This window comes from Drosophila albomicans, chromosome 2L (genome assembly GCF_009650485.2).
Source record: "Drosophila albomicans strain 15112-1751.03 chromosome 2L, ASM965048v2, whole genome shotgun sequence".
Classification (NCBI taxonomy): Eukaryota; Metazoa; Arthropoda; class Insecta; order Diptera; family Drosophilidae; genus Drosophila; species Drosophila albomicans.
In genome coordinates, this window is record NC_047628.2 from 2,794,637 (window position 1) to 2,815,822 (window position 21,186).

Below are 21,186 nucleotides of genomic sequence, written 5' to 3' on the forward strand. Positions count from 1 at the left end.
CCGAAGTCCAGAAAAGGTGCCATTACTTGGTAACAGACATCTCAAAGCGAGGTGGGAGTTTGCCACGCGCCACTTGAACTGGCCACTTCCCAAATGGCGTAATATCCTTGGACAAATGAGTCTAAACTGGTGTTAATTGTTAGAAAAGTTCAAGACAATATGTCCGTTGACCACCAAACACCGAGAACGACCTAAACCATACCCTTAAGACCGCTAACCATGGTGGTCCTAAAATCATGATATGGGCATGTGTGTTTCATACAGTGGTGTGGGACCTATAAATATGATCGATGGGATCATAGACCAAAAAGTCTTTGAAAATACGTTGAGAAACATCATGCTGAAGTATTCTCAGGATGAAATGCCCTTCAATATGGACTTTTCAGCAGAGCCACGAAACCTAAACACACCGGCCAACTGGTCACGGAGTGGTTTGGTCATGAAAAAACTGATGTAATGCCATGTCAGCACAGTTCCCGGATTTAAATCCGATTGGGAACTGATGGAGGACTTCAAGCATTATGTTGCCAAGAAATCCCCGACATCTAAGCCACACCTTTGGCGTTGTACAGGAGGTATAGGGCCAGAATCCCTGCAAGCGTTGCGAGGACGTGGTGGACTCCATGCCACGTAGCTGTGAGGCTCTAATAGCCAATAAAGGCTACACAACAAATTATAAGGTCGTATTCAACTCGAAATTTAGAAGAATTAAGTTATTTATATGATTTTTTGAAATTTATTAAATTTTTCTTTTGGCACTGCTATTTCAATGTTATTCATAAAGGACCCAATTTCATTTGTTATTATCCATATTCGCTAAAATATTGAATTTAGCCAAATGGAAAAAAGTGTTTAATTATCAAAAATTAAATACTTTATGCTGTTATAACTAAATTTTATCTGGAAGTTGTGTTTATAACAGTTTTTTCCAATTTTAAACGCACTGGTCACTAGCACTGCTTATTTCAAAGTTCACAGCTGTACATATGCAATAAACAAATCCATATTTGGCCCCTCTGTTGCTAGAAACTATTCTACCATATTCTATTCCTCTTCATGAATTTATGTCCGTCCAACAGGCAATGACACGACTATAGTTAATAGTGACTATAGTTAATAGTGACTATAGTTAATAGTGAAGTTTACCAAAAAAAAAAAAAAAAAAATAAAATAGTTAAAAAAATACCGAACTATTCGATAATTAGTTATTAAAAAAAAAAAAAAAAAAAGTTATTTTTAAAAAAGTGTAAACATTCTCCCCGACGGGGAATTGAACCCCGGTCTCCCGCGTGACAGGCGGGGATACTAACCACTATACTATCGAGGATGTTGGCACAGTCTTGACAAAAACATTTTTTCCAATAACAGTGATTTTATTATTATTGGTAGATTTTTATCGGCTACACCTATTTTACACTCGGGTTTAAAGAATTTTTAACAATATATATATAAGTATAGACGAATTTAAAGCCATTGGCTTCAAATAAACGTAGTATATGATAGAACTTCTATCGCTCTATCAAGCATCAGTGTTCACGTTCTTTATAAATATTGTAAGTCGCGATGCAACAATCACAAATTACAATACACTAAACAATTGTCTTTCGTTTAACCATCTCACTTTGTATTTGTACATATGAATATGTGTTCCAAATTGCAACTGATAAGATGTTATAATAAAAAAGTGGCAGGGCTCATTTAAAAACTGCTATTTCTGTTTGTTTAATTGAATAATTTACTTATTGTATAAAGACAGATTGCAAATAAAGAGAGAAAAAACAATACATCAAATAAAACATTTTCATTCATATTGACCCAGTCAATACGAAAAAAGGCGTATGTACAAATAGACATTTTGACCGGCAGCATACAACATCCTCGATAGTATAGTGGTTAGTATCCCCGCCTGTCACGCGGGAGACCGGGGTTCAATTCCCCGTCGGGGAGAGATGTTACGAATCTTTTTTTTAATTTTTAAGTACACTTTTAAAATTCATTTTTAAATTTTTAAAATTTGACCATTAATTTTCAATGGCTTTTAATAAACTATGAGTAGTATTAGAAGTCAACTTCTTATCATATTATGTAATTAATGTATAACCAATATGAAATTGAAATATTTTCTGTTTAACACTTTGAGTATATATTGAATACCTAATTTAGTTACGTTATATAGTCACTTCTTTTTATAAACAAAGCAGCAAAAAAAAAAAAAAAAAAAAAAAAAAAAAAAAAAAAAAAAAAAAAAAAAAAATCTCACATCTCCCCGACGGGGAATTGAACCCCGGTCTCCCGCGTGACAGGCGGGGATACTAACCACTATACTATCGAGGATGTTGAAGCACGTTTGTTAAAACGTGTATTTCAGCTGAGCACCTCTTTTCTTTCATTCTCTAACATTTTCACTCACCAATTTCTGCTGGTTTTTCGTGTATGCGTGTTGTTATTGCTGCTGCTTCCCTTAAATTTGTAACAGCCACATCATCATAGGCGGCTGAGTCTTCCACTCTTTCATCGGCTGCAGTTAAATCGTAAGTGTTGAACTGGCCTGTAAAATATGAAAGATAAAATAAAAAAACATTATTTGTTAGGTATTATGAGTGCAACACCCTTGGGCTAAAGATTTATTAATAAATAGCTAAGAGTGCAACTTGGCACTCAATGTGTTTAATGTTGGCGTCAATATCGATATTACAACAATAGTCGTTTAATAAATCAAGCAGGAACAATTTAAAACTCTTTTCAAAAGTCATTCTGCAATAAACGGAACAAAAAGATGCGAAAGGTAAATTTTAACCAAGCCATAGTACACAATTTGTTACTTTCTTTTGAACCAGAACAGTTTTTTTTCGGATCCAGTAGAGCTTTGAGAATTTTACGAGTGTTTTGCTTGGCTGCCAATTCACAGTCTATAGAGTGCATGTCGTGTCTAATAAACAATTTATTAAATTATATTAATAAAAAACAAAAATGGATTACAGTTATACTTGTAAATTTTTTGGATTAAAAATAACTTTTTAGATTTCGCTGAGTTTTGATTCTAAATGACTTTTTTTGTGATCTAATTTGTTTTTTAAATTAGCATTAAATATCTTTATTCATATTGCCAAAAATAATTACAGTGAAAATCCTCAAGACCAAGGGATGTGAACGACTTAAAGAGACGAAAATGTAAAGTGATAATGTGTAGTACAAATACATTTATGTATGTAATTACAAATTATATGGGAAATATGACAATTTATTTTAGCTATTCTAACAAACAAGTGTAGATAGCAGAATAGAGCTATAACCTCTTACACAACTTTTAAGAGTTTGGCAAGATTTGTAGCAGCAAGCTTGGTTGATAAAAGCTGAGACATTTGCACCAAGTAAAGGTCTGAAACGGAGCAGAGGCGTTAATTGATTAAATGGTTTTGCACTTTGCTGACGAAGTGGAGTGCGTAATTGCCGTCGCTGTTGCTGGTCTCGCAAACTCTGCTAGCTTGGCAGTTACATAAACCATTTATCAAACTCGCTTGACATAATGCAGTAAATAACCGTTCTGTGGGGATAGGGATGGGGATGGGGATGGGCATGGGCATGGGAAAAGATAATGCAATTTCCGAGAAGCAAAACAAACAAAAAAGCAAAGCAGAAACCAAAAACAGAAACAGTTTTAACGCAAAGTGAAAAACAAACGTGACTGGCTCAAAGTGGGTGCAGCGGGGACAAACTCATTTCATATGCAACAGGCGACAAACTTAACCATAATGCGCAACAACACCGGCAAATTAGAGCAATGCGTGTTAAGAGACGATAACGATAACAATAACGATAACGACTCCAATGACTATGACGATGACGATGACGATGACAATGGCAATCAATCATTGTGCATATTGCGATGATATAGTTCGCGCCGTTCGCATCGGATCGCATCAATCGAAACGCAATTGCGCAGAAATAAAAGCTAATGCCAACTGAATGCTAAACGCCGTTTGGCAAGTTGCCCCAATTATTTGTCCATCCCGCCCCGCCCCTCGGGACTCTTGATTAATGGCGCAGTGTATGTCCAGAATCGGGTGTGACTTTTTCTACTATTATTCTAAGCTAAATGAACTTGAATATATTTAATGCTTTATAAATTAATCAATGAAACTCTGTCAGTTTAATTATAGGGGTAAATCATACTCGAACATATATCAATTCTATGGCACTTTCATCGGAAAAAAATGATTGATGAGAAGCCAAATTCAAATAAAAACTCTAAACGTGGGCGAATAATGAGTCACCTCAAACTAACTGATTTACTGTACTAGAATAGAAAGTTGAGAGTGTATGCAAATAGTAAAACATCTCGAGTGTTTTAGAAAGTCTATTTGCAACTACGAGAAGTAGGTCATTAGACGGGAAACGATATTTTCGTGCAATTAAAAATTTATATTTTATCAAAATAAATAGGAAACTTTTGAGAGATCACTTTCTTCGCAAGTAGCAATCTAAAAAGAATGCCCTGTGAATTGCGAAACTTTATTATATTCAGTTTTAAATATTAATGCAAGAGAGAATTGAATGTATTTAAAAACATTTAATTAATTTCCATTTTTGACTAGCACCTCCTAATCGTATATTGAACAGGCTTGATATTTACTTAAATGCATATATATTATTAAGATAGTATATATTTTGTTGTGTTTATCCATTCAGCGTATAATGCCCTTCATACTTATAAATGCCAGGGTATAAACGGCAACTCAGTTTTTGCATAGCAAACGAAAATAGATCAAAGTGCATTTCGAGTTTTCTAGTGGCTTTTTTAGATTTAGATTTGGCGGAGGAATATGCAAAAATATACTTTTGACTCACTGAGAAATGAAAAGAAGAAAGTAGAAGCAGAAAAGTGTGGCAAGTGATGCATGCCCCATAGCACTGCGACCCGACTGGGTGCTGTCTATCAACGCTTCGAGTCTATGCTAAATGAGCTGCAGCGCACACCCACAACCCGCCTTCTCCTTCCCCTTCCCCTGCTCTTCTCTTGCCTTCCTTCCCTCTTTTCCTTTCCCCCTTCCCTAATCGCGTCCGCGCTGCATTAGTCAAAAGTGCGTATATGAAATCAATTAAAATTCCGCACGGCACACGGAATGGACAAGAATCCGTCCGTATTTACGCTTTTAGCGGCCTATGCGCCGCGCATGGCCTAATGAAGGCACGTCTTCGTCTCCAGACATGGACATGAACGTGGACGTGGACGTCATCAGCGACAGCGTCAGCTGCAAGTGGGATACAAGTACGAGTAACGAGTATGGCACACACACTGAAAACTGAGAACTGACGACTGCGAACTGAGAGGCAGTCCAATCAGGCCCGATGCCACTCGAAATTTGTTTACAACAGCTTGAGGCACACTGATTGCCGCGTGGTCAGGTCATGCCTCAGCTCGAATTGCCCTTGGGTGCTGCTGCTGGGGAGCTATTCAAAATTTCTGTTGTTCTCCTCTTGAATGCATCGCAATAGGGCTTTAATTTTCTTTGGGGTTCTGCACGAAATGAAAACTCATCGTATAATAACACAATTAATGGATGGGTCTTGTGTCCAAGACCTCCGCAGGTGTTGCCAGTTTGGACACGCCACATAAGAAGCGACTGCAATCACAAACCATCTTCGTTTCCATCTTCATCTTAATCGTCATCGTCATCGCCATCGCCATCTTCATCTACACCCCATGACGTAGCTATAACACGTCAATTTAATTCGCATGTGATCTGACTTACGACAAACAGAGATACCGAGAGTATTATATCATTTAGACATATCGCATTTAACTTAATTGCATCTAATATAAGGGGAATCCGTTTATTGATAGTCATTATGATAGTTATTATGTTTACTGATGTCGAGTCTTTAAATAAAATAACATAATTATGCATAGATATAAAAAGTAGAACAATTTCTGATTTGACACGATTGTTAACTATGTCGAAAATAAAAATAAGTTGACCGCAAAAGACAAACCAATTTATAGTATTGCAAATAAAGTTCCAACATAGCATATGGTAGATATATGCTAGATATCTCAATTTTGAAAAGACCACCCAAGATATTTAGATCATAGCATATTGATTATTTATGCCATCATGAATCTATTCATGTTTTGTGTGCTTTCAAATATTTTCACTGCTTTTATTATTTGCTTGGCGTCGAGTCAACGTCAAAATTATGACTGACGTTTGATTTGTAATTGAAATGGCAGGCGAGACGCATAATTTGTAGATTTGTTTATGTTTTCGCTATATAGTAGTACATACATTTGTTAGCATAGAAAAAAGAACATTTTGGGTGGTCCACAAAACGTCATTGCGAGTGATCGCTGCGCTTGTTCGGTTGTCTATGTGTGTGCGTGTGTGTGTGTGTGCGGGACTTTTGCGCAATGTTCTCAATTTCAAAGACTAGACATATAATTGAAGATTTCCTGTCTCGTCCAAAATGAATTACGCGCCGCTTGCGATCAACGAGAATAAGTGACAGAAGAATCAAGAGGAGAAAAAGAGCACTTTAAATTGAATAATGTCACCCAAAAGCAGAAACTGTACAGACCCCATCACACCGCACTCAGAATTAGACTCGGATGTCACTGCTGCTGAGACGGCGATTTGATGCCCTGGATGTGGATGGATGGATGATGAGGATGCTCATCACAACTTGCTGATCATACTAAGTATGTCAACTGCCACGTCGGCAAGTAATTCAATACACCAGAGTAAAAGTGTGAAGAGGTGCATATGATTTCAACAAAGAATAATCTTCAAAATACTTGAACACTTCCACACACACATACCTACAGATATGTATGTATATATTAAATTTCATTTCAATGACAGTAAAGATAAGACGACCACAATCCAACAGATACACACATGCTCATTCTTTCGACTCTAGAGATAAAGATAACACACACTCTCGTCGAGAAAGAAAAAGGGTTGTTTTTAAAATAAGGGGATAAGTAAAAAAAAGAGAGCAGAACACAACACAAATGTTCTTTTCTTTATAAAATGTATGTATTGTTTTCAGTGACATTTGAATTTGTTCCGAAATGAAATGGATTAAGAAATCCGCTCAACTACTAGATATATTCTCAAAATAGAATCAAAGATTCTTGAATGCGCACTCTGCTGTAGCAATAATCATCATAGCGAAACTTAGATGACATGTATTATAACAAATGAAAATTAAGATAAGGATAATGCAATTATCTGCTTCAAGTCGTACAAGTTGGATTAAGTCGTTAGTAAATAAATGAGTACTCAATCTGCAAAAAAAAAACATAATTAAATAATGTAAACAAGTCACAATTTTTATTTTGTACTGGTCAATAAAAGACGATGAGATAATAAAGAAATGCTTAACTGCTGACGTCTTCGACTATCGCTAGTTAAACTGTGCCAGATAATAATAATTTATTTGTATATTTCTTTACTTATCATATTATTATTGCTCTTAATAAAACTGACGGAGCTAAATATTCTTGGGCGTCTCTCATGTTATCGCTCGCACCTTATGACTTTCAAATTTGTCGGCCGATTCCAACTGCCTCCGTGGCGCAATCGGTTAGCGCGTTCGGCTGTTAACCGAAAGGTTGGTGGTTCGAGTCCACCCGGGGGCGTCGCCAATTTTTTGTTTTATTAAATATTAAATAAATAAAATTTTAATTTTTTTATATACTAGCGACGTTTTATTACTACTAATACAAAAAAACATACATTTATGGATTATTCTTCAAGTTGTTTTTTAATAGCCTGAAATTACTAAATATTCAGATATACATACATCGAAAAGGCGAATAAACAAGTTGTTGGTTACAAATGACCAATAAGCTTTGTTAAACAAAATACTAGAAACTCCTACATTGCGATACATTTTTATTGTTGCAGCTAGCAAAACAATAGAATCAACTTTTACTTTGGTCAAAAGGCCTCAAGATATGCGCTGCAGGGTACCCGCAATAAAAAATAAAAATACAAAATTGTTGCTTGCGCTCACACAAAAGACTCAGTCTGAGCAACTGAAATAAGATCGATGATCAAAGTTTGTGCCTCGATTCTCTGAGGCCATTTACAAAGCTTTTTTTTATATGTTTGATAAAAAATAAAATGACACAGCAATACAACAATTCAGCTCGACTTTTAGTTACTCTAACTCAGCTCAAAAACATACTTTTAAAGGTGTTGGCAAAAGCAGGGTATAAGACATATTTCTTGAGAGAACTCGTAATTTCTATACCTAAATTTGGGCTTGTTCATTAATGACCAAGTACGAGACCAGGCAAGTGACCGAGTTCAGCAAAAGGAAAGCGGAATGGAAAATAACAAAGGCGGGAAGGCAAATGAATAAGACAAAAGCAATTGAAGCAACTCGAGCGAATAAAGTCAAGAGACCAAATAAAGATTCGATTGGATTTTAGCAGTTTAAATTGAAATGCTAATGCAACAATAATTTTGAACAAGAATTTATTATGCAGATTGTGAGATAGGAAAAGCTGAAATGAAAATATATTCCATATTGAATTTTACATTTTGGACAAGAGAGCCAAGTAATTTTCTTGGTGTAAACAGATTTCAAACCATATCAATAATTGAATAGCTCTAGGATACTACGGTTTGGGCGTGTCAAGTTACACAGTTGCGGAACGTGAGGAACGTGCCTCATAATTGGCTAAAACGACAGCGGCAAAGACGGACGGCAATGCCAGCAAAGGCAGCAACATCAGCCAAAAACAGTAAACCGTTTTTAAAGTTTCCACATAACTGGCGCAAAACGCTAACAAGCAAAAAACTATTGACGAAAAAAGGAAGGCTCGCAATGCGCGTACAAAGAGTCACAAAAGCAAACAAAAATGACACATCAGATAAGGCAATATCACCTACCGGGGCCCGAAAAGCAACCAAGCTGGCCAACTGGATGTGAAGGTGGAGGTGGAGGTGGAGGTGGACCAGGAGCCGCAACATGCATGCATGGGCGGAGGAAGTGGAGCCTGTGGCGACGCGACGCCGTTTGTCTGCAACGTTTGCCTCAAGATGCAACAATTGATTGCAGGCGAAATACAATGTGGATGCTGCTAGCTGCAGTTGGCTGCTGGTTTGGCTCTCAGGGTCGTTGCACAGCAGCCAGCCATCCAGCCAGCCGCCAGGTAGTCAGCCAATTCTGCTCCATTCTTCTCTCAGCTCTTCCCTTCTCATCACTTGTTGGCCTGCATTTGTACTTAGCAATGCAAAAGACGCGACGTTGTTGTCGTCGTCGTTGTTGTTGTTGTCGTTGTCGCTGCTTACTCGAAGTACAACACAAATTGTGGTGTCGAACAACATGTTTCTTGGTTCCACACAGATCTTGCAACAATGGACAGACGATGGCGTTGCCTGCTTACATTTCGGGTGCTTTTTTGAAGGAAAGTCTAATTGACGAGCGCCTCGCTCTCGATCTCAGTCTCGATGTTGCTTTTGGTATTGGTTTCGGTCTTGCTTGCAACTGTTGCCTAGACACGCATGCCTGTGTCTCATAATGAGGCAGCACTGCAGTTCACAATGCTGCAAATCCCATTTACAGTCTCAGTGCTCACACAATGGCAACTTCCCTCCAGAAGACACAACTGCTGAATGCGCGACGCTTTGACGCATGAATAAGTGATGCCAATTTTCAAGGCATTCGGCATTGGTCAAGTACAAAATGTCATTGCCATAAAAGCGAAGGTTGAAAAGCATACGAAAGATCAAATTAAAATAAGTAAGAACGCTCTAGGCGAAGCTGATCAGTACCTACATAGTATATAGTATATACTACTATACTATTCTTAATGTAAGTAAATGTATTCTTGATCAGCATTTCTGTTAAAATTCTCGTCTATAGAACTCAAATGAACTGATCTTCATAACGATACTATAATAATATAATAAGCACTTTCTGAATGATTCAACGTCCGATATTTACGATAAGTATTACACAAATTGTTAGTGTATATCAATGTGCTCTGTGCTTCTTCTGAACAAAACTTAACTGGCTTTTTTGTTGGCGTTGTTTCTGGTGTTGCTCTTTAGCACTTCACGTGCGAAATAAGGGAAGGCGAAAAAACAGAAAAATGGCAACTTTAAATTAGGTTTGACAAGATAAATGATCGGACTGATCGCTGTGAGTCGAGACAAGACGAGACGGAGCTGCAAGTAAAGAGAGCGAGGAGAGAGAGAGGCGAGAGGAAACCATTCAAGTGACCTCCATGTTAGTCTCTCATTATGTTGCTGTTCGTTCGCTGGCTCTCAACTGCTATTTCAATTCTTCAAGCACTTGAAATTTAAATTACAGCGGAAAAGGACGCTAAGTACAGACATACATACATATAATTTGATGGCATGGCTAGGGAATCTGGGTGCAATTTGCAATTGGCAATGGCATCGAGGCGTTGAAAGGCTTATTAAAAGAAATTTGCAATTACCACGTTGGAGCGAGAGAGGGAAACAGATAGGTGGACGTATAAGTGTGTATGTGTGTTTGCGAAAGAAAGAATGAGATGGTTATGTTGAGATTCGCCAACATCTACGTTTTGAAGCCCATTTATGTTATTTGCTGGCTCTGTTTTCTTCAGCTGCTTCGCGAATCGAGTCTTCTGCGGGTCCTATGTATAAGGCCTACCACAATGGGGCTGGCACGAAACTCCACTTTTAGAAGGCACCTTATCTGTGCAACGGCATCAATTTTTCACACCAGGCACATTGCAGAGTCCGCAATCCACAGTCCGCTCAGTCAGTAAGCAGCAGTCAGCTCTAAAGGGCAAAAGCAGCAAACAGCACAAACGGCATAAATATTATGGCCAAGTTTGCAAAGCCCCGACTAACAGATCTCATATCGGGCAGAGTACGTGGCTCAGCTCAGCTCAGCTCAGCTCAGGCAATGCCATGAAATGCTTAAACATAAATTCAAAAGCAACAACAACAAAGCACAAATGCAGCTGGTCTGAAGACTGCTGCTTAAGCCAGGTCCAGTCCTGGCTAGTCGATTTTGCTCTAGAGATTAGTGGGGCGACGAGTGCGACTGCGAGTGCGAGTGGGACTTGCTCTTGCTCTTTGTCTGTTGACCCTGATCATCTACCACGAACAGGCGTCTCGACTGCAGTTCAAGCTGTATCATTAGAAAAGGCTGCAAGCAGAGTGGGACGTATAGAACGATCGTTTTAATGGTCAAGCGCATTGTTCCTGTTGCAGAAAGGAAAACTCGGGTTCATTGCACTTTTAATGCTTATTAGAATCCCGCAATTATCTCATGTACTGCATTTGTTACGCTTAAACGATGCACGCCCTCAAAAAATACCACAAATAAGGAAAAAATAATGTCGGACAACTGTACCCAAGTGAAAAAAATAAAAGGTGTGAAATTTGCTGCCTCTGCATATTCCCTAAAGGCCCACCAAAAGACTTCCCTTTACCATCCTCTCTTCGATTTTTGGTTTTTTCCTCATTTTTGTTTTTTACTTTTTCTCGTTTTTGAGGACAGCTCGTAAGAATTTAAAATAATAGCAAGGCAATTCGCCAGGCTGCAAAACGTGGCAGGAATTTTAAATGTATTTTCATCTGCTGTCGCTAAAGAATGATGATATTCCCAACTTTAAAATATCCTAAACGAAAATTCTACTGAATACCGACTACCCGACTATAGAATACACTTTTGATTTTAATTTCTATTAATTTGTCCAGACTAAAGTAATGACTAAAGTATTCCTTGTCATTAAATGCAGTTGTTTAACAAATATACCTCATCGGTCATTGTTCGCTACAGGGTATACTCAACGTCGAAAACGGCAAACGTAAAGTGTGATTAACGCGTACCTGCGACTGCAAATGGAGCTGGAGAACTGGGAACCTGGATCTTGAGAGCTGAGACCCAAGTCGGGGTCTCTCTACCTTTTTGACACAATGTCTTGCGTCTGCCGCGTCCGACTCAATTGGCGTTGGCGACGTTGACAAAAACCCACGGCATCTTGCATCCTCCTCGTCGTTGTCGTCAAAATCATCGTCCAAATGCGCGCAGAAGCTGCACAAAACCTCGCCGGAATCCTCAAACTTCAAGACAGAGCAGTCCCTAGTCTGTCCGTCTGTTGGGCTCTTAGTCTGTCTACCTGAGGTAAGCCAGTTTGGACTGTTTGTGGTTGGCAGCTTAAATGACCAACTCGTTATGTGTTTACCACAGCAGCAGCCGCAGATAAGCAAACGCGATGTGCAGGCGACGCAATGCGACGCGACGCGACGTTAAGTCGGAGCTGCCACAACCTCTGCGTGCCGCAAGCTCTTTTTGGGTCCCTTTTAATGAGTCTGGGCTGGGCTGGACCGAGCCGACTCGACTCGAGGCGAGGCGAGGGTTTGCTGACTGCATCTTTTTAATAATATTGTTTACGTGACATTTGATTTATTATGAACTTTTCCTTTTGACAGATTATGTGGCGGCTCGGCTTCACGCCAGTTGCTACTGTTTTGACTCTGTCCCAGTCCCAGTCCCAGTCGCAGACTCTGCCTCTGCCTCTGTCTCCGACTGTGCCGTTGACTGTGCTGCTTTATGTTGGTTGGACTCTTGCTGGTTGCGGCTCCACGCTGCTGCACTTAAGTGGCACCCAACATTATTTTGCATTCGCCAGAGCAATAGCCCGACTTGATGGTAGAGACCTGCGAAATCAATTAGTCTACCTAATAAGTGCAAGAGTCCAACAATTAGAATCATAATTCACTAATTAATAATCAAGAGGCAGCGATCAAAAATTGCAATTATGATTAAATGATATTTCTTGTCGAAGGATGTATGTTAATATTGTTAATTTTTCTTAGTTCTATTCGCATCTTCTGACGCCTTTAACTTTCAACAGAAAGCTCTATAGTTCAATAAAATAGACAATTCGCAAACACACTATATGTATAATGGGAGTGTTTTACAAAAATAATATTTTGTTTAGTTTATAGTTTAAAATTTAAATATTAAAATTTTCCAGTAAAAGGTTATTTGTTAAATGTTACGATCCTGAGCGTGTCTACTATTCGATTATGCTCATCTCTTAATATTGCCGTTTGATTCGTTACTATTATTTACAAAGAACTCGACACAGAGTTCTTCGTTGTCGTTTTAATTAAGAACCAGTTTGATTTCGTCCCTCTCATTTTCCTATTGATATTTACAAATTAAATGTTGATAAGCGAAAAGGTTTTCGGGATGGGTTCAATTCCAGATTCTGGTTCTACGTTGTGGGTGCGATGTGTCTAAAATTTAATTATGCTGCATGCAACGAGCAGCCACTGTAGTTTTTGTTGCTGTTGTTGCCTTAGCTGTAGCGGTGGCGGTGGCAGTGACGGTGACGGTTGCTGTTGGTGTTGGTTATCATTAAGAGTTTAATCTTTATGGGTTATGGCAGCACTCGAGTCGTTAGGCTCGGTTTAAATAGCCAGTAAGTTCGCCGGCTATGTTATTTATGTGGCCTGCCAATAATAATGGTCATCATAAACACAACTCGCCCTCTCTCCCCACTGCGGGAGTTATACAACGAGCACGACCACGAGAACGAGAACGAGAACGAGATGGGAAAGGCGAGAAGGTGTGAGCCATGGGGCGAGGGAGCGATCATTTTAATATTGACACAATGATAATGTCATAAATGTGACAGCGATAAAAATCACTACGGTTTTTTATTATATTTTTTTGGGGTTGACACAAAGCGGGGCATGGGGCTGCCCTCGTATGAGTCCGAATAGTGAGTGTATACTATTATCTGAGTCTCAGTTTGATGGCTTGCAACAAGCGCTACAGGTTGGTCATAACCTCTTAATGACTGTATGGGGATGGAGGCAGCAATTCAAACTTATTGACACTTTATAGCAATGTCAAATGTTTGGTCAGAAGAGCCTCTCAGCACACACAAGTATTGACACATTGATTAAGGCTCGCAAACACAAATATTGCCGCATTGGCATTGGCAAGGAAAACGTTTTCAGTTTTCGGCTTCTCCCTCACAGACTTTGACGTCGAGCAGCAAACCGAATGTCGACTGACAAACAGATTTCATCCATTCGCAACCAATTCATGCCACATTTTATGCAAAGTCAGACACGACTTTGCACTAAAGCCGCCATAGGAGTCGTTGACGATGAAAAAGGGAAGTTCGTGAATTCTTCTGCCACGACGTTTAGATGCTCTTTTGTGTTAAAATGCTTCAATTCGGATTTAAGTGTCTACATTACTTTTTATTGAAATTCCGTTCTTGTCCTCTTAGCACTTTTCATATTATCACATATAAAGTACAATTTTAGTCATACGAATACAAGATATTTCACATAAGTAATTCATTATAATTAAACGAAAACGGCTTTATTAATCAATTAACGATTTTGGTTTTTTATATTCCAATTTAAAAAAAAAAAAGCATAAGAGAAGAGCATTGAAGAGTCGAACTAACTCAGTCACAATCTTACAGGCACATTTGTTTCGCGAATGCTGGGGAAGATTTCTGCGCATAGATTGAGTACTAAGGCCAAGGAGAATAAATTGTTTTTTTTTTCAGTCTCAGCTCCATAAGGCAGGCAAACTCCAAACAAGTCCCATCCTCCTCGGCTACATTCGTTTTGAGAATTCTCTCATTTGAGTCTGTGCCGAATGTGCGAAGGAAGAGGAAATGAAAGAAATATTCTGCGGTGTTGTTATCGAGGTCTCCGCATCGCGACTTGAGACTGAGACTAAGAATGCTCGAAAGGCTTGGAAGTCATTGGGGCTCGCGAGCTACAATTAATCATATCGGAATATACTCATTTTGCCCTTTGGTGGGCATAAATCTCGTCGGGCATTAAGCCGGCTTATGCCGTAGCGAAAGCCCGCTCTATACTGAGAAAGCGAAAAGAGCTTTTCGCGCGCATGCGCAACAAATCGCTTGATTACATTTTACTAAGCAACACGTCGAATTTTGAATTCTTGGCAACAGGAAATAACCTTAACGAATCTTCACTTAATGTAATCCATTTTTAAGCATTTGCCACTGTTCGTCCATTTTCATTTTGTAATTCTCAATCCGTTCATCAAGTAAATGAAAAATCGAGCAACCTCCGCTTGTTTCCCTGCAAGATGTCGCCACTGGAAATTGCAATTAACTTAGACTGCCCCGCGACGTGTCCCTAGCGAACTCACACTCCACAATTTTCTAATTTAATTACGTCTGGCTGGGTATTTTTTCTTCACTTTTCGTAATTTTATTAAAGTGATAAAAATCTGGCAATGTGCCCAGCATTCACTAATACAGAAAAGTCCACAGGAAATTGAATTCACTACAGAAAAATAACACACAGTGACTTACTCAATACTCTACAATGTTTTTTTACATTTTACATTTACCTTTGATATTTATTTAGATTGAAATAAAGATTTGTGTATTTACTAAATAATAAATTATTAAACTAAAGATGTAAGAAAGCTACAAAGCAACGGAATTACATTATGACGAATTAGCATATCGAAAAATATTAAAATACACCGTATAGCTAATACTTCGTATATCAAAATACTATTTTAATAAGAAAAAAAGTATTTTTCCACTACCGAAATCATGTTGCCTTAGAAATATATAATGACTAAATCAAAACCATTTTTCTAGCACACTAACTTCTTTCTTATTTTTTGAAAATATGCATAATCATACTATGTATTTACTAACTATTTATAGATGATAGCTTCTTTTCTGTTCTGCGTCTAAAGGTAAACCGCAAGACAAGGACCCAACTTTCGCAATTACAACCCGTCGACATTAACAATGAATGGCCGGTCCTTCACAATGTTGCATGTTGCAACTTTTTCATTTTTCTGGGTTACTGAGTAGAAAAGTAACAAGAACACAAGGATGTACAAAGGGCAAAGAGGACAGATATCAAAAGGGCATCACAATTAAGTGCATATAAATTTTGTAATTTTACGATCGCATTGCTTATAAAAAGCAAAGGAAGTACCACAACAAAAGAGAAACAGGCTCCAAGCATAGGACTAAGCTCGGCATAAAGTATGAGAATTTATGGGTCAACCAAAATTGAATGCAATAAGCCGCAAAAATATGGTCAATATCGAGGGTCGTCTGCCCGAACGTTTTGGGTACGCACATCGAGGTGGATGATAAGATACTTCGGCTTCTATTACTGATTTCTGATTGGTAATGACATTAGCAACCGGCTGTCGTTAATTTTAATAATCCGTTTGCCATGCGAACAAGCACTAAACTGCCACCGATTGGTCGATTGGTGGTCAGTGATTCGTGGTTGATGCTTGGAGGCAGACGGTTGTTCAAGCAGCGCAACGGGCGGTCATTAAGGCCTGAGGTCGTGTAGGTAAATGCAGCCTCCTTTAGCGAGGTGTGAAGAAAAGTGTCGACTTGTTAAGGCCACAGACCACAGACAAACAACAAGATAACTGGATCCAGACCCTAACACTACAACCACCACGATCAGCTTGAAGCTTAGCCTGAGATTGAGTCGGAGTCTCTGACTGTTTCTCAGAATCAGCAGAAAGCGCACGCGGCCTGCTTTTGTGGATGCAATAAATAAAACAAGTTGAAACCGCAGGCACATACGCACCAACGGCTTGGCGGCATGTTTTGTCCTTCATGTGGTGTTTGTGGTGGTGGTGGTAGTGGTGGTGTTGCTGGTTTCCTTTGGAGAAGCTACTTGCCGCATATGCGATAAATTTTATTTATTTCTATACGAGGATATTCACATGCCGCACTTGTCTAACTTTTACCTCTTGTTCCACTTAATTAGTGTCTGACAAATCGGCAAGTTTCTTTGATGCCCCTAAGACTTAAGCCAATAAAAAATATTATATGCTGGATTTAGAAGCCAATACAATAAAATACTCACTCGCAAAATATGGGCATGATTCATTTTACGAATTATTAATATCTCTTTTAATATTATTTGTAACTCAGACTCTTTACACTGTATCAGAATTCCTTTGTTAATTGATAAACACATAAAGAGGAGTTTATTTACGGCCCCCTTATTAGCATAACTAAATAGTTAGCTATGTGAGACTCATATTGAAGTGATATTAATCGAGTTTCCGGCAAATGAAATGCTCTTAGCTGAGAGGTGCAATTAGTTGGTCATATGTCCACGTCTGCATGGCATCTCTCTATTACCGAGGTAACCGGCTGGTGGCACCAAAACCAGGCAACTCTTGTACACTGAGGGGCACTCTAATCCAAGATAATTAATTACAGCTTTACAGGCAAGCTGCAAGTAACTTAATAAAGCATAAATGATTGTCAACTGTGCGCAATTAGTCTTTATTATGTCAATAAATCGTGGCCAACTGATCGCCAGTCATAATAGCGAAAATATTCGAACTGCAATTCCAATTGGCTTGTTTTGTATACCCGCTACCCATAGGGTAGAAGGGTATTATAGCTTTTTGTGCCTGCAGGCAGAAAGAAGCAGGCCTATATATTCTTGATCAGCTTCAACAGCCAATACGCGATAGCCTTGCCTGCTTATCTGTCTGTCTTCTCTGTTTGTATGGCTAAAACCATCTACTGCAATCGGATCTTAGTTGCTTTGGCTGATAATCTGGAATATTTTGGACTATATTTTAAATGTAGTATTATATCGATATTCCAATTATAACTATCGGTTTATTTTAGTACTTTTGATAAATTAATGTAATATACTTTTAGTATATGGTTTTATTGGAATTGTGTAGCGGGTATCTCACAGTCGAGCACACTTTTAGCTTGTTTCTTTTTTTTTGTTTTCTGTGAGGCTATTTCGTGGGAAAGTTGGTCAATCGCCATATTGATGGATTGTTTCTTAATCTGTCTACATTCAGAGTCACTAACTACCTTTAGAAAGTCTTGCCATATTTAGTTATCAGCGATTAAAGTTGTTGAGAAATGCCAGAAAACTTTGCTCCACTGAAACCTTACAGAAACAAAAAAAAAGAAAAAATAAATAAAAAAAAAAAAACTGTCGTGACTTTCAAAATACCACAAAAGGAAGCAGCAGCCGCAACTGATATGACAATATTTTAATTAAAAGTTTTTTGTGGAGCGTAAGACACACGCCAACAAGAAACAGAACACGTCACAGATGAATCGGCAGCGGGAAGGCAACCGCAAAAGGTTGCTGAGGCAGAATGCCGTGCAACAAGTGTTAGCCTTGCAACATGGCGAGCTGGCAACACAACAAGCGTCGCTGTCTGCCGTCCTCGAAGCTGCTGTTGGTGTCTCTCAACATCGACTCCAACAACGAGGTGTTAAAGTAAATATGCAAGAAAGGAGCTAACAAATTTTACATGCCGTGCCAATAATTGAAAAAGCATGTTGCCCCACGACGTGGACGTATGTAGCTACAAGACTTTCTGCTTAGAAACGTTGTAAGTCTCATTTATTGTGAACTATTGCATAACCAAAAAAGGGTTACTTCCTATTCTCGAATGCAAATAAAGTTTTTTTAAATTTACATTCTGGCAATTAGTCCACATGGTTATCATATTTGTTAGTTCTATTTTTTCGGAAAAATATCCATTCTCCAAGTTGAGAACTGTTTGCAACAAAATTATTTGAATATTTCTCCGTTTCCTCTGGCGTGAATGGCCTTTCGATTAACGTGAATGCTACGCAACTAAGTTCAAGGCAAGTTTTATCCGCCTAGCGGATGCTGGTAACACTGGCAACAACAATACTTAAGAGTCACACTGTTTGGTCACACTATGAGATACCCACTACAACTGACAAGTATGGGAATTAAAGAAAATGTACACCTAACTGCACTAGCTTTAGTTTATAGTGAGCTAACAAGTTATAAATATTGAATTGTTCGGAATCTCCACTCATAATGTAAATAATAGTAATCCAACTAAGCCCAAAAATTGGAAATTCATAATTTTCGTAACCTTCAACCAAAAAAAACATTTATAACGTCTCTTATAACGTTGCCTACTTTCTATCTTCAACTATTCCAGGGTATGAATTCACAACAGACTCACGATGATATTAAATGGAGATGGTCGCTCGTTGCTGGCTGCCTGCTGCATGTTGCATGTTGTTGGTTTGGTTTTGTTTTCCTCTCGTCGTTTTTGTGGCCAATGCCGCTGCAATTGCCACTGATCGCGTCGATTCAATTAGTAATTCTAAAAAGCGGCAAACGACGCCTTTTGCATCCTAATAAGCTGTTGCAGTTACTCGTGTTTGTTATTGCTGCCGCTGTTGATGCTACTCTTTCTTGGTCTCGAACTATTGTTGATGTTGCCATAACATTTGTTCAATAACAACACCAGTATTACCAGCGTCAGAGTCAGGCAATCGTTTCCAGGCCAAGCTTTTCCAACTGTCGGCGCTGCACTTTTCATGCCCAAATGCAGTTGTACTCGACTGTCTCAGTTGTTGCAGTTGCAATCACATTGCGGCGCATTGACTATTTTTGTCATTGTCGTCGCGTCGCCGTCGCTGTCGCTGTCGACGCTGACGCTGACGCTGACGTCAACGCACTCGTCTGGCAGCATGCTTACTCGTTCAATTCTTTTCCACAGAAAATGTAATTACGTTCTGTGATTTCGAATACCCTGTATTTTGAAAAGCGGGTATAATAGGGTCAATTTGAAGAAATTATTCTTTTTTATACTTTCGATTTAGATGGACGAATTCCTTAATACCTTTCAAACTAATGGATACATTATATTTGAGGTGGTCTTGTACAGGATATTTGGCAGTTGTTCAATCATTGATATCGCACTCTTTGAGAGTTTTTTGCCGTCGTCGTGGATGCTTCTATTGCAGATGTTGCCATTTCTGGAGGCCCAACATTACAAACTTGGTTCAAATTAATTCTTCAAGCCAAATTGCACACTCGCAGTCAGCTAATCAAAGTTTAATCAATGCGGCCTTTTGATGTGACATTGAATTGCATTCTGAATACCCTTGCCATAGGGCATACTAAATATCTTAAGAAATTCTTATTGCATGGAAGATAAACACTTTGAACATTATTATAAAACCGAAGAACCTTCGAAATTAGTTTTCTCACAGTAGCTAACTAAAACGTTTTTATATTTCGAAAAGCAAGTGTACAACACAAGCCATAAAAGTACCTTGGTCATGCTGGAAAGAGTATTAATTGTCAACTGCAGTCAGTGGATTTCTCTTCCGTTTAAAGCCAGTTTCCATAAGAAAAACGATGGGAAAATATTTGTTTGTTGCATTGAAGAAAGAGCGTATAAGTCGATCCAACGTCATTTTTATGGACACGCCATCGCATCCTACAGCATTATTTATTAGTCTTTTTTTAGAAGAATCGATGATATTAAATTCAAGAGCTAAACAGCTTATACATTAAAGTTTCTTTTACACTACTCGAAATCATGACTATAGTAGCATCATAAGCTTTAGATAGAATTTTTACTTAATAAACATTTAAATCATTTAAAAAAAAAGTATACTGATTGGAAAAAGGTCTACCTCTCTACAATGTAGAAACAAGTAAGAAAGCTACAGTCGAGTGTACTCGACTGTGAGATACCCGCTACCCATTTTGAATAAAAGCAATATATTTTGCGGTATTATTCTCCAAATATACCAAATATACTGCAAATATACTAAAAATATACAAAATGGTATATGTGGTATATCAATATAGTACCGCACTCAAAATATACCATAAGCGGCACAATATACCAGATTGTCAGCCAAATAAACTAAGAAGTGGGCGTGTCAAAAATTTGAAACAAACTTGATCTGCGTGGAAGCATAAGAAATGCTATTGAAAAAAAAAATTAGAGCTCTATCTCTTATAGTCTCTGAGATCTAGGTGTTCATGCGGACAGACGGACAGATGGACAGACACACAGACACGCAGACGGACAGGCGGACATGTCTAGATCGTCTTGGTTGTTGACGCTGATCAAGAATATATATACTTCATAGGGTCGGAGATGCCTCCTTCTACCTGTTACATACATTTCCTGTCGGCACAAAATTATAATACCCTTCTACCCTATGGGTAGCGGGTATAAAAACTAGCAGAATAGAATAAATTAGATTTGCAATAGCACAAAGTTATATTTGTACAAGGTTTAAATTGATTTGTTCAAGATCATCTATTATTAATAATAATTATTAATCAGATAATTACCCATCGCAGTGTAATATGTATATAATTTGTACAT

At 38.4% G+C, this 21,186-nt stretch overlaps 2 protein-coding genes and 4 non-coding genes across 6 annotated transcripts in view; 2 read left to right on the forward strand and 4 right to left on the reverse strand.

Moving 5' to 3' along the window:
- The window catches only part of LOC117563489 (protein spaetzle 4), a 165,102-nt gene that overhangs the window by 95,685 nt on the left and 48,231 nt on the right, over window positions 1-21,186 (reverse strand). The window lies entirely within an intron of this gene.
- LOC117564575 (bone morphogenetic protein receptor type-1B) overlaps window positions 1-21,186 on the reverse strand; it is a 54,369-nt gene that overhangs the window by 27,353 nt on the left and 5,830 nt on the right. The window contains exon 2 of the mRNA XM_034243416.2: window positions 2,411-2,548. Coding sequence (XP_034099307.1) covers window positions 2,411-2,548 — 138 coding nt within the window. The remainder of the gene's footprint in view (window positions 1-2,410; window positions 2,549-21,186) is intronic.
- Window positions 1,256-1,327, reverse strand: Trnad-guc (transfer RNA aspartic acid (anticodon GUC)). The gene has a single exon. It is a non-coding gene; the product is annotated as a tRNA-Asp (tRNA).
- Trnad-guc (transfer RNA aspartic acid (anticodon GUC)) lies at window positions 1,876-1,947 on the forward strand. The gene has a single exon. It is a non-coding gene; the product is annotated as a tRNA-Asp (tRNA).
- Trnad-guc (transfer RNA aspartic acid (anticodon GUC)) lies at window positions 2,263-2,334 on the reverse strand. Its single transcript has one exon. It is a non-coding gene; the product is annotated as a tRNA-Asp (tRNA).
- Window positions 7,569-7,642, forward strand: Trnan-guu (transfer RNA asparagine (anticodon GUU)). The gene has a single exon. It is a non-coding gene; the product is annotated as a tRNA-Asn (tRNA).